The sequence below is a fragment of the Carcharhinus amblyrhynchos genome, chromosome 2 (assembly GCF_965287045.1).
Source record: "Carcharhinus amblyrhynchos chromosome 2, sCarAmb.v2.hapA, whole genome shotgun sequence".
Taxonomy (NCBI): domain Eukaryota; kingdom Metazoa; phylum Chordata; class Chondrichthyes; order Carcharhiniformes; family Carcharhinidae; genus Carcharhinus; species Carcharhinus amblyrhynchos.
In genome coordinates this window covers 48453632-48467850 of record NC_137325.1, presented here as the reverse complement: position 1 = coordinate 48467850, position 14219 = coordinate 48453632, and the positions used below count along the sequence as shown (strand labels likewise).

The 14219-nt window shown below is 41.9% G+C and overlaps 1 protein-coding gene across 1 annotated transcript in view; it reads right to left on the bottom strand.

The window, feature by feature from the left end:
• adamts16 (ADAM metallopeptidase with thrombospondin type 1 motif, 16) overlaps nucleotides 1-14219 on the bottom strand; it is a 226589-nt gene that overhangs the window by 67253 nt on the left and 145117 nt on the right. Inside the window, exons 13-14 of the mRNA XM_080216078.1 lie at nucleotides 10685-10857; nucleotides 2435-2565 (exon numbers count right to left, since the gene is read on the bottom strand). Of these exons, the coding sequence (XP_080072204.1) occupies nucleotides 2435-2565; nucleotides 10685-10857 (304 nt within the window). The remainder of the gene's footprint in view (nucleotides 1-2434; nucleotides 2566-10684; nucleotides 10858-14219) is intronic.

Sequence of the window (14219 nt, the reverse complement as noted above, 5' to 3'; positions counted from 1 at the left end):
TTTCGTAAAGCGAGTAAGACGGCGTACATCTTTATTGTAAGTATAGTTTTGACTGCTTTTTCTACCTAAAACTTTGACAGACTCAGATAAACAACCCTAGCTAATAGGAGACTGCTTGAATACCTCAAATAATTTCTAATGAATAGTTCATTTTAAATTGAGTTGACAGGAATACATTATATAAACAATTGCAGCAGGAATGCTGATACAGATTATGCTGGGCACAGGATATGTTATGTCCAGTGGCTCCATAGACAAAGGATGGGTGTTGTGCATTCTTATTCGTTCTTAGTTGGAACAAGGTCACTTTGAGAGGCCGATCACGTGAAATATTGATGACATCTTTGGACTTCAGAGCAGGCATTTGGGCAGTCTATCCTAACAGCCTGTAGAATAAATATCTTCCCAATAAAACTTGTCTGTTTGTATCTTTGTGGTATGTAAGCCTATTCTTTAAAAATACCACAATGGGTTTCTAGCAAAAGTCTGAAAGAAAGACTGGCAAGATCAACGATGGGAATCAGGAGAAGCTATACTTGGATGACCAATGCAGCCAGTAATCAGGTCCCATTAAAGGGAGAGTATTGCTCCAAAGTAAGCCAGCCATCAGTTTTGTAGGCTTTGGTTGAAATAAGTATAAAGATAGGTACTTAGAATCATGGAATACCTACAGTGCAGAAGCAGCCACTCGGCCCAACGAGTCTGCACAACCTTCTTACCCAGGCTCTACGCTCCACCTTATACCTGTAACCCCACACATTTACCATGGCTGATCCATCTAACCTACAAACCTTGAGACACTAAGGAGCAACTTAGCTTTCCCAATCCACCTAATCTGCAGACCCTGCGGGATGACACTGGAGCACCCGAAGGAAACCAAGGCAGACACAGGGAGAATGTGGAGATTCAATGCAGACACTTGGGGACTGAACTGGAACGAGAAGAGGCCTCTACTAGGCTATTCCCCCCCAGCATAGAAATCAAAGCCATTTCTGATATTAGCCCTGGTTTGTGGCTACCTTTCATCAGAGAGCTGTGACAGGAATGGTGGATAGGTGGGAAATGGGACATAGAATCAGGTACTTCGCCCTTGCTGGCAACTGCACACAATAATTGTATCAAGCACTGTTGGCAGCAGTCCAGGGGGAAGGATATTGAGCTGGAGTTGGTTGTCAGATCGTGGGGGTGGGGAGAGAGTGGGGTTGCGGGTGGCAGTGGTGTTTTGGAGTGCAATGTTAGGACTTTCCATCCAACATTGCCTCACTTTGCGATTGCTATTGAAAAAAAAGAGTGGGACCACATAAGAAACAATTGCCAATGAGTTACCGGCTCCCCGTAGTATAATTACTGGACGGTATGTGTATAAAAACATATTCGCTCACTCAGATAGATACTCACTCACTTTGTAATGGAGACATCAAAATCCTGATACTCGGCTGGGAACCAGCAATTTCAATGCCACTGTTTAATTTTTTAGATATTTGGTACGGAAGGCCTCAATATTTCCTTAGGACTGTGAAGAGGGTAGGGGGAGAATTTCCAGATAGGAAATATCTTTAAAATTACATGAACAGGTTCCATACCAATAGCCAACCAAATCGACAGGCCTCCCAGACTGGAAAACAGTTAGAGCTCAATGGGAGTTAAGTAAGAGATTGAAATTGAGCCCTTGGCCGTTACAGGTGGGGTGGAGCAGCGCCTTGCGGGAATTGGTGATCCCCAATCTTTGCTCCCTTCATTGTGAGGGATCTGTAGAGAGGCAATTTTGTAAGCTTAAGCAATAGAAAATAATGGAAATACTAAGCAGGTCAAGCAGCAACTGTGAAGAGGGAAACACACTGAAAGCTTGTTGGGCCTGGAGGAAGCTTTGTGCTCCTCTTGTCACACATGCAATGGTTTAAATTATACTTACCATGTGGTTCCGATCACTTTCACCTCCTTTCACCTGCCCCAACTCTCCTGCACTAGGAAACCTAGCACCTGGGGGTCAAAACTAAAAGATTTCAGTGAGCGACCCATTGTTTGAGAGCAGATTTGTTGCCCATATTAACTGATGTGATCTGCTTCAGTTAAAAGGGGCAGGAAGTAGATATGTTTGAAGTGTATTTGATACTTGGTAATCTTTTCCCTCCCACCTGCCCTCAACCATCCACCCTCGGATGTCAGAATGGCTGCAGATTTATGATCTGACTTATCTTTTAATTACTCTAGAGTAGAATACCAGCAGCATAATAAATCTATTGTTCTGTCTTTGAAATTGACCTTACATATGTCACATATTGACTTCCTGCTCTTTGGAAGGAAGGATATTAAAACTAAGCAGCATATATTGTATAGTGCTCAGCTGTACTGTTGCAGGGATTTTACAATGGTATCAATCTATGCAATCTGTGGCAGGCTGCTTGTAGGAATTGTCATAACCAGTCCATTTTACCTCACATACACCATCTATGCACACATCAGCTCTTTCCTCAGAACATGGTGTTCCATCTTTGACTTTACTTGAAAGAGCGAAAAAGAAGTCAAAATCCTCTGCTGCACAATAGAGTTTGCAAAGATCGTGATCTGTAAAGGACAAATGGAAATATGATTAGAATTAGTGTCAATATACAGATCACAATATATTCTGAAACACATTGAAAGAAGGGCAAGTCTGAGATGCAATAGAAGCACAGGCTTAAAATATCCAAGACTTAGTGGGGGCAGTTTTGCATTCATGTTCATTGTGCTGCGTTTATACATCATTAAATGGCCTTCATGCCACATGATTCCCCCTCACTGGATATTCAAATGGGAGCGAGGTTCACAACAGCTTCGTGAAGATAGGAAACAGTTGAAGGGATCTGCTGGGGACGCTGGGTGAGAGGACATACCTGAGCACTGCCTCGCAACTGACTGGCACTGCCAGTGTGGTGGTGTCAAACTGGCAGTGCCAGAATCTGCCAGGGGGCCCAACTGGCAGGGCAGGGTGTTCTTATTATGTGGGTTGAAGGGGGAAGTGCCAATGCCTTTGAAGGGCAACCTTGACAGTAATGGGGGGAAGCGGGCAATGAGGCAGTGCTGAGGGGGGATGGGGGAGGGGTATGGTGGTAATTGTGGATAGGGAGAACCTCCATTAATTTTGCAGTGGATAGGGGAGAGGGGAAAACCCCTCCAATAATTGTGCCATAGGGGAAGGGTGGGAGAGCTCCCAACATCTTTGTGATTGGATAGCAGGGGAGCAGTGGCTATTGCTGGGGAAAGTTCAACATCAATTCTGATGCATGTGGAGCCAGCCTTACCAGGTCCATCAGGTCCTGCCCCATCAAATTGATGGCATAAATCACATCCTGATTTTGTTTTTGTCAGAGTGACTCAAGATCTGGTCTGAAACCCAGCAGTGCCTCTGGAGAGATACACGCCGGCTTTGAGTCAGAGCTTGACACTGTCAAATTATGGGAAAATTCCACACAACGTGACATTTATTCTCTAAAGAAACAACGGTCTTTTTGTTGGACCATAATGAGTGATGTGTCAATCGGATTAATAAGGCTTGATGTATTCAGAATAAATTTATTTGATAATCTGCAGTCAGCAGTTGTGGATTCTGAAATTTAGATTGTAGCTCTTATCACTTTATTTGACAGTCATCCTGTTCTTTTCAGGCAGGGATCTGATTTTAAATTGAGCTCAGACCTATGGATCCTCTCTCTTTGATGTAGTTATATGTGAAATTAATCTCTATATATGGACACATTTAGGATATAATGGGCAGCCTCTCTCAACAGGCACGATTCTGAATACAAAAATGACCATCAATTGGCAATTTCGTTCGGAGATCATAAGAATGATTGTTTAGGAATCTGAAAACAGTTCTCACTGATGCAATAAAGAATGTGATAAGGTTGTGATTAAAGTCTGTTTGTGAAGGAATGAAGCTATAAATATAGAGTTATGAGGGAATCCAGCTATAAATATGAAGTTATGAAATTAAAAATAACAATTTTCCTATGAAGTAGGGATTAAACATTAAAAGCATAGCTCATCTGCTGGTCAAAGGTTTAGAAGTTTATAGACGTGCTCAGCATCATTGTCTGCTCAAGAATACCAACATACTGCAGTTCTGCAGCCCAGGATGTGGTATATATTCCGGCACAAGGCAGTTTGAAATAAAAATAAACCAACCTCTACATCACCTCAGCAAAGCTTTGATAAATAGTAAGAAACCACAATCAAATAATGGATAACTTTAAAAATGCCCCTAAAACACTTGTTAACTGAATCCCTGGAAACTGAATGTAATGACCACCATGTGAATCTTTCAATATTCTGTTTGCTTGAAAAACGTTGACTAAAATGAAGGATGTTGACAAAACAATGGATGTTATCCAGCATGTTTGTTCAACATGCTTCCCGCTGGTTGACTCTTCTATGGTATAAATATTGGAATCACACAGTTGGGCTTTTACATTCACTACAGTGACTCTCAAAGTAAAGGTATGGCTGTTGTAGTGTAGGAATGATAGTTTTCCCCTTAAGGTATCTCGTTACACTCTGTAGCTTTCTATTGGGATTTGATATAAATATTACTTTAAATGTCGATGGAGACCCTATATCCTATTTAGGAAATATAGTGTCTCATGTTCTGTATCCAAACTTGAAAATCCATCTCTGTGCACTCTTCATTAAAACATAGGACATAGGGACAGGAGGCCGCCATTTGGTCCTTCAAGCCTGATCCACCATTCATTATGTCATGGCTGATCATCCAACTCAATAACTTAATCCTACATTCTCCCCATAACCTTTGATCCCATTCGCCACAAGTGCTATACCCAGCTGTCTCTTGAATACATTCAATGTTTTGGCATCAATTATTTCCTGTGGTAATAAATTCCACAGGTTCACACTGTTTGGGTGAAGAAATGTCTCCTGACCCCATCCTACCCTTAATCCTCAGACTGGACTCCCCCATCATCAGGAATATCCTCCCTGTCTAACCTGTCTAGACCTGTTAGAATTTTATAAAGTCTCTATAAGATACCCCCCTCAACAAAAACATTCCTAACCTAGTCAGTCTCTCCTCATACATCAGTCCTGCCATCCCCAGAATCAGCCTGGTAAACCTTTGCTGCAATCCCTCGAGAGCAAGAACATCCTTCCTCAGAAAAGGCGGCAAAAACTGCAAACATTATTCTAGGCGTGGTTTCACCAACGCCCTGTATAATTGCAACAACACATCCCTGCTCCTGTACTCAAAATCTCTCGCAATAATGGCCAACATACCAACTGCCTTCTTTACTGCCTGCTGCACCTGCATGCTTATCTTCAGTGGCTGGTACACAAGGACACCCAGGTCGTGCTGCACACTCCTCTCTCCCAATTTACAGCCTTCAGTAGAAAGGTACATTGTTGAGGAGAGATGCTTCAATCCTCATAATATCCAGTTGTTCTAATCTGGCTAAAACTTGTTAAAAAAAACTATCTGGAAGACGATAATATTCTCTGGTGGGTCGTATCCTTTGGGGAGAGGTAGATCAGTTCTTCAGACCAATTTAAGTGTCTGTGACATTTGTCTTTCTCAATCTTAAATGAGAGTGATCAAAAAGGGCAAGGATTATCATCCACTTCATTGCATTCAGCAGGTTAGCAGGTTTTAAGCACATTGCGGGGTAGTGCTCGGACTTAGTTTCAGGTGTCCTTCTGCATTGCTTCTGCTGTTCGCTGCAGTGGCTGGCAAGGTGCCAGCCAATCAGATTGGTTAGCAGCTCCCTAAGGCAAGACTTCCTCCCAAGTCAAAGGAATAAGTCCCTCGGTGGGAAATGAGGTTCCACCATCAGAGAAAAATAAAGCCAGAGCATTGGGGTAAAGGGACCATTTTCAAATTGGCAACCTGCAACTACTGCAGCACTCCAGAGGCCAGTGTTAGAGCCTCAACTATTTACAATCCACATTAATGATTTAGACAAAAGGACCTACGCATAAATTTGCTGATGAGACAAAGAGAGGTCAGAGAGCAAGTTGTGAGAGGAGATGGATGCTGATAGGTTGAGTGAGGGAGCAAAAATTTAGCAGATGGAGTATAATGTGGGAAAATGTGAGATTGTCCACTTTGGTGGGAAGAACAGAACAGCAGAATATTATTTAAACAGAGGAAGACTACAGAATACTGCCGTACAAAAGGATTTGGGTGTTTTGCACTAGAACCACACGGGAGTTAGAATGCAGGTACAGCAAGTAATTAGAAAGGCAAATGGAATGTCAGCTTTTATTCTGAGGAGGAAGGAGCTTACCCAACTGTACAGAGCACTGGAGAGACCATGGGCAGAATTCTCCCAAAACATTTCTAAATGTTGTTCCCAGTAGAACGACTGGTGAGGTTCCCACTGGCAAGTTTGGTATGATTCAGTTCTTTATTCTCCCACACTTTGAAACTTTTTTGGAGCTGGGGCCTAAAGACACCAGCAAGGACTCCTCCTCGAGGGCACTCTGATCTTCAGACAATCCTACACACTAACCGCCACTCTCTCCCTCCCCCATCCTACTAGCTAGAAAAGAAACCACCCACTGCACGCCTCCCCCCAACTTGATGGCACCAGGCACCAGCAATGCCCCCAGCCCTCCTCCAGTCCCCGAAGTAAACAACATCCTGTTATGGGGTCTCCAAAGGCCCCCCCCTTCAAAAGCCCCTCATGCTACCCCTTTCAGGTGCAACTCCCCCTCCCCTTTTTTGGCATAGCAAAGCATTACCCAGCCATTGCTCCAATCACGTGGGGCTTCATTGGCTTCTGAGATCCCTGACATTGTAAGAAGTCTCACAACGCCAGGTTAAAGTCCAACAGGTTTATTTGGTAGGGAAATTCACTAGCTTTCGGAGCACTGCTCCTTCATCAGGTAAGCGGGCGTTCTGATCACAAAAGGGCAAATGAAGACACAAATTCAATTTACAAAATAATGGTTGGAATGTGAGTCTTTACAGGTAATCAAATCTCAAAGGTACAGACAATGTGAGCAGAGAGAGCGTTAAGCACAGGTTAAAGAGCTGTATATTGTCTCGAGACAGGACAGTTAGTGAGATTTTGCAAGCCCAGGCAAGTCATGGGGGTTACAGATAATGTGACATGAACCCAAGATCCCGGTTGAGGCTGTCTTCATGTATGCAGAACAGTCTCTGCTCAGTGATTCTGCGTTGTGTGTCGTGAAGGCCGCCTTGGAGAACGCTTACTCGAAGACCAGAGGCCGAATGCCCGTGACCGTTGAAGTGTTCCCCAACAGGAGGAGAACACCCTTGCCTGGTGATTGTCGAGCAGCGTTCATTCATCCATTGTCATAGTGTCTGTATGGTCTCTCCAACGTACCATGCCTCTCCACTTAACGCTCTCTCCACTCGCATTGTCTGTGCCTTTAAGACTTGATTACCTATAAGGACTCGCATTCCAACCACTATTTTGTAAACTGAGTTTGGGTCTTTATATGCCCTGTCTGTGAGCAGAACTCCCACTTACCTGACGAAGGAGTAGCGCTCTGAAAGCTAGTGGATTTTGCTACCAAATAAACCTGTTGGACTTTAACCTGGTGTTGTAAGACTTCTTACTGTGTTTACCCCAGTCCAACGCCAGCATCTCCACATCATGACTCCCTGACATGGCCATCATGGCTGGTCTCCATTTGTGAAGATCTGTAATGATGCATGCCAAATTCCCACTGTGTCTGACGGTTGGAAAATTGTAGGAGCCAGAAAATTCTGGCTCAAACTGATCCTGCATATTTAAATTATTAGATATGCTCATCGGTTCAAACCCTCCTTGGGAGAATTACATAGAAAGTACTGTGGATAAGCTTGGTCTTCTTACTTAAAGAGGGACAACTTTACGTTGGAAGCAGTTCAGAGAAGGTTTACTTGGCTGATTCCTGACATGAAGGGTTTGTCTTATGAGGAAGGTTTGAGCAGGTTCAGCCTACCTTCATTGGAGTTTAGAAAAATGAGAAGTGATCTTATTGAAACTGTTAAAATTCTGAGGGTGCTGGAAAGGGTGGATGCTGAGGGGATATTTCTCCTCGTGGTGGAATCTAGAACTAGGAGGCAGTTTAAAAATAAGGGGTCACCCATTCAAGATTAGGAGGAATTTCTTCTCTCAGAGAAGTGTCAATTCACTTCCACAGTAAGCAGTGGAGTTTGGGATATTGAACATATTTGAGACTGTGCTTGACGGACTTTTGATAGAAAATGGTGTCAAAGGTTATGATGGGCAGGCAGGAAAGTGAACTTAAAGACACAATCAGATCTACGTGATGTTACTGAACAACAGAGCAGGTTCAATGGGCAGCAAAATCACCTACTCCTGCCTCTGTCTTACAGTCTTATTGTAGGAAATCTCAACACCAGGTTAAAGTCCTTTAACACCTTTACCACCTTAAGTCCTTAACACCTTTAACCTGGTGTTAAAGTCCAACAGGTTTATTTGAAATCATGAGCGTTCAGAGCGCTGCTCCTTCATGGTAAAATACTTGTGTATCCTAAAATTCTGATCCCAGGAATTTTGGCATTAGTTGAAGATAGGGGATCATTTTTCACACTTACTAATAATATGCAGTTCTTTCTGTCCACTATCACCACCCTCAAATCGAAGAGCTAGACTGTCTATCTGACATTAAGGACTGGATTTTCACCAAGTTGTTATGACTCAGAAGCCCTTTAAAAATTGCAGAGTTCTCAGATTCCTGAGGCTTTCGGTTTCCAAAAGAACTTTTTAAGGGTGCGGGCTGGTTCAGCTCATCAGGCCCACACCCTGAACTCCTGACCTGGTCGACTCAATGTGGTAACAAGCATGTTCCAACCCTCCATGATTTTCATGGAGTTTGGTCAGCATTTTAAAGAGTTGTGGCTCATGGCATCTTGGAGATATCACGAACCATAGCCTGCATGAAGGGACTTTTTAAAAGTGAGTTCAAAAGATCCTCCTTATGCCCTTTATGTCAAGACATGCCCTCCCATCCAAACAACTATTCACCCATGATACAGGATGTGTAAAAAAAGCTTCAAAAAGGTAATTCATTGATAACGTTCCACTTACTTAAAGAAAAACTCCCTATTACTACAGCCCAATAAAAATGCCAAACATCCTGGTCCCTTAAATTTTTAATAGCTGAAATTGCAAGCACTCGATGCCTCTATCTTGCATAAATAAACATTGTGAAATTGACAGGAAAGATCAAAGCGAGAACTGTAATTCAACTAATGTTTTTGTTAGCGCTAAGGTGTGTTGTACTCAAATGGATATCTAGGCTCTCAGCCAAGAATACTTAATGAGGCTTGCCTGAGTGTCCAGAAATCCAACAGCTTACTGAAAACTCTCAGAGAATGGAGAGATTCCCTCAAAATGCATAGATTCATCACCCAGCTGTTCTGATTTACCCAGCCCTTGGGGTAGTGCCCTGATGAATGGATGCATGCACATATGCAACGGCCATCCCCTCTACTTAACTGATCTTTCATGAGAGATTGTCCTGTTCAGGGACATGAAGGGACGGCCCAGAGATTAACACTGCTGCCTCATAATGCTACATTGTCACATCCAATTTCCACCCTGCCCATTTTAAAGCACACTGACTTTTTCCAATTTCTCTGGCTCCAAATTCTGGTGACTAAAAATGCTCAAACTTGCATTTTGGATAGCAGCCTTCAGTGGTTTATTTTCAGGTCTACTGGTTTGGTTGCCATATGTCTAAAGCATGCACACTGTCAAATTTTACCCACTCAAGGAGCCTAATACCTATCTGCATGCTCCCTGGACAATTATAATGTAGCTTTTTTCAAAACGGCAACTCGTGCACTTCCAGCATGGAAAAACTGTTGGTCCCCACTCACCATATTTAAGCTTTCAATGCCCATTATATGCCTGTAAAATGGGGCAGAAAATCCAGTCTTTCACCCTTGATACTTGCACCTACCTAACATTACTGAACTCCGTTCCAACTCACTCACATGCTACGCAATATCTTCATGTTTGTAACGTCATGACTTCTTTCTTCAAAAACTCCCTCAGCAGTTTTTAAACACCTCACCTGCAACTTGTTCAAATGTCTGCTGCCTGCTTCCTGCTTCCTTTTCCACATGTGTCCCGCTGGCCCACAACCATGGCTGCTTATTAGCATTCATAGATCCTCAGTCTCCCAAGGTTTCAAATTCAAAATGTTTGTCCTTATTTACAAAGCGTGCATTGTCTTACAATAACTTTAGGTTATTCAGCCTTGCATTTCAGGTCAGTTTTACAATCCTTTAACCCTCCCTGGGTACATTTCTACCATCCCCCACTCCACATGATATTCTTTATTCTGTTATCTCTTACCCATACATGTCCCACCTTCTGAAATCCCATTCTCAAACATCTTTTTCAAGCTACTCGCCTTGACTTTGAAAGCATTCTCTGACATATTTTTCATAATGCTTTTTGTCTTCTGATTGCCCTGCTAACACTCAGACTACTCTCTCCAGGTAAAACTGCCCGAGCCGTATATTATATTAGAGAATGCAAGTTGCTGTTATTCTTGTAAGTTTAGGTAAAGTTACAAAGCTCATTTTGAAATTGAAATTACTTTTGTGTTCACAAAATAAAACTATATTAGCATTTGACTGCACAAGACATATAATATTGTTCATGATTTGCAAATCTATTTGTTGCAACATTTAAAAATATATATTTACCCTCAACATGAATATATGGCTTCCAGTTGTAGTACCAGCCTCGGAATGGCTTGCTGTTGTATTCTGCACATTGCTGCGATCTAAAATCAATGCTATTTTTTGGGCATTTTTGATTGTTGCAAAGCTTGTACGTACGATGAGTACCATCACAGAATTTTCCTCCATACTGTGGCCTATCAAAGAAAAATGCATCTTTCACCATTGTTATAAGGCACAAAGTATCAGAATGAATGTTATCAGGAAATAGATGTGAGAGACCAATTGCGAACACCTTCATAAAACCCCCAAAGTCTGTAGAAGTTAGCTACTTGTTTGGTCAGACTGCGCCAACCAAGATTAATACTGCATCGTTTTCAAAAACAGTCAAATTGTTTCTATCAGAATACAAAGTTTTCTTTGTATAATCCAATGATTATGGAATTTTTTGACCTCCTTTCTACCTAATGCCCACCTTCCCTTTCCCCTTTAAAAAGGGGGAAGCACATTTAGCATCCAAAAATGACTGTTTGGCTAGATTTTCCATCCCCTCCACATAATTAGTGGCACTAATCCACCAAGGCTCCTTCAACACCATCTTCCAAACGCATCAGCTCTACCACCGTGCAGGCCAAGGGCAACAGATACTAGGGAACATGACCACCTACAAGCTTCGCTCCAAGCCACACACCTTCCTCACTTGGAACTATATCATTAAATATAATAAATAGGTAAATAGCCTGGAACTCCCTAACAGCACTGTGGGTGCACTTATACCACACGGACTGCAACAATTCAAGAAAGCAGCTCAGCACCTTCTCAAAGGCAATTAGGAATGGACAATATTTTCTGTCCCACCCAATGACATCCACATCCCATGAGAGAATAACCAAATGATTTTTTTTTTGTTTTTATTCCAATTCAATTAAATCAAGTCCAATTCAGAGTTTCAACAAGTTGAGACATTCTCAATTCAAGCTGACAAGACAGGGCTCTCACCTCCTGTCTTGGGCTTGATCTACATGATCCAAGCTGATTGCAGTAGGTACAGCTCCTCCTCCAAGGCTTGATCTCATTTGCACCTGAGCCAAAAGGCCGAGATGCCGCTTTTTAACATTGCTTCAAATGAAGCTGAAACGTAACCTAATGACTTCAACCAAGCACAGCATGTTGATCCTACACTTGATCTTAGCCAAAAGGCCGATACTTTTCCTTTGGGGAAGGATGTGATTGCACTAGAAAGGGTGCAGAGAAATTTCACCAGTATGTTCTCTCAGCTGGAGAGGTAGGCTTGAGACAGTAGTAGGTTAATAAGAGGTGATTAAATTGAGAAGTACAAGGATATTTAGATCCAGAATATATTTTTTTAAAAAGACAGTCCTGATTTATCACAGTGCACTGCTGACAGAGTGCAATGCATTCTGGTGTATCTAATCGTTTTAAAGGACTGGAAATTGACTCCAACATCAAAAGGAAGGAAACATACACTTCTAAAAGTTATGTTTAATGGTTGGTACTCCTGACGTGGATTTTTTTTGTAGAATTGATTAAAACCGAACATTCAAGCAATAAAAGGGCTTCAGCATTTTTACAGCAGAAACATCACACAAAATGTGTTCCTGGCCCCAGCGGTATTTGGCAAAGCAGCACTGTTATTTCAATACATGACCATTAAGGTCTGCAATGGCAATCAATTACACAGGTGTGAATAGGTGCATTCCTTCTCTGACTTTTATATAAGCTACAGAAAACAGTTATGCACCAATTTTTCTTTTCATTGTCTACTGTATATTTATTTTGCAAGTAGTCTTATTCAGCTTAGATTGCTTAACCTACCATGATCAATCAATTTCATTGTAATTGCTTGTTCAATTGTTATTCTTGTGATGTAAATTAAGTATTGCCCACGTGAAGCAATCATTGGTTCACAATTTGCATGAGGTTCTTTTTATAGTTTATTCCCAGCTGCAGCATGCATTCTCATGGAATGTGGGCATTGTTAGCTGGACTAACATTTACTGCCTATCCCGAATTGCTCTTGAACTGCATGGCTTGCTAGGCCATTTCGGAAGGCATTTAAGAGTCAACCACAATGCACGTGAAAGTTGATAAGATCCTGGTCGTACATATCCCCACATACGTTAAAAATATTGTGTCTTTTAAATAGGTCAAACTGTTTTTAACACTGACTACACAGCCTTACTTCATATCATGCATTGATTAAGGAATCTCTTTTTCCTAGCCCATGTCGCATTTTCCCTTCCCCTCTTAAAAGGGAAACACATCTTTACTGTTCCTTAGAAGCTTTTGGGCTAGGTCTTCATTCTATCTCCTTCACATAACTAGTGGCACCAGCTTATAGCTGTCATGCAGTCAACAGCATTCCTCAAGGTCAACTCACCAATCTTTGTGCAGTTAAATGCAACTAAGCCCCTCTCTTTCATATATCTCTCAGTTTATCATCAGAGCAACAACTTCATCTTTTCACTTGTTAAATGCAGTGAATAAATTCAGTACAACAATGCAATTGTCTCATGTTGTAAAGTAGTGTCATGATGATAAGGTGAAAAAGATAGCAATAGACTCCAGGACAACAGCGGCAACAATGGGAAAACAAATGGCAGATGGCATTTAATGCATTATGAAACGTTATTTTGTTGGGAATAATGAGGAGGTAATATTAACTATATGGTACAATTAAAGGGGATTCAATAACACAGAGATTCATTGGGGTTGGGGGTTTGATTTACATAAGTCCTTCTGGATGGCATCATAAGCTGAGAAAGTTGTTTGCAAGTCATTTGGAACATTAGCTTTATAAATAGGTGGGTATGGGTCTGATGAAAAGTTAAAATGCTAAAAGCTTCAAATCCAAACACAAAGTGCCTATTTCCAGTTTCAATGGAGGTGGAATGGGTCAGGGGGAAATGAGCCAAGCCATTGCCCTTTGGCATTGGGTCAGTCACTGAATCCTTTTAAGGAGGCTGCATGCCTCCATTTTAACATGCTTTCCATATTTAAACTTACATTGACGATGCTTCTCAGGCCCTGGGAAGACCAGCAGGGTTAACAAGAGACATGATCAAGGGCTGGATCTATTAGGGAAGTGTCTTGTTAGCTAGGAAGAGCATGAGAGTTTCCTCCATTCTCAACAAAGTGACTTTGTAAAGCCAGCAACCACTCCACTGCAATAACGTGTCCAATCTCCCTCCACAATCTCCTCCTGACTTTGCATGATCACTGTTCCTTCCCCTCCAATAGCATCTCTGCTTCCCTAATCCCCCATGGTCAACTCCAAGGCATCTCCCATGACCATTACTAGGGTTGGTAATGCATAAAAACTCTACCAATAACCTGATTTAGATCTACACATGAAATACAATCTTGGAGGCTCAGAAAAGCAACAACGAAGCTGTGGAGTTTCACGTCTTATTGGCAGTAGCAATCTGCATTTACAGTGTAAATCTAACAATGAAACGACATGCTAATAAACATTAGCAGAAAGTGTGCAACGGTGGAGTGGCACAAATCATCCACCTAAATCAGCAGTGAATTGATC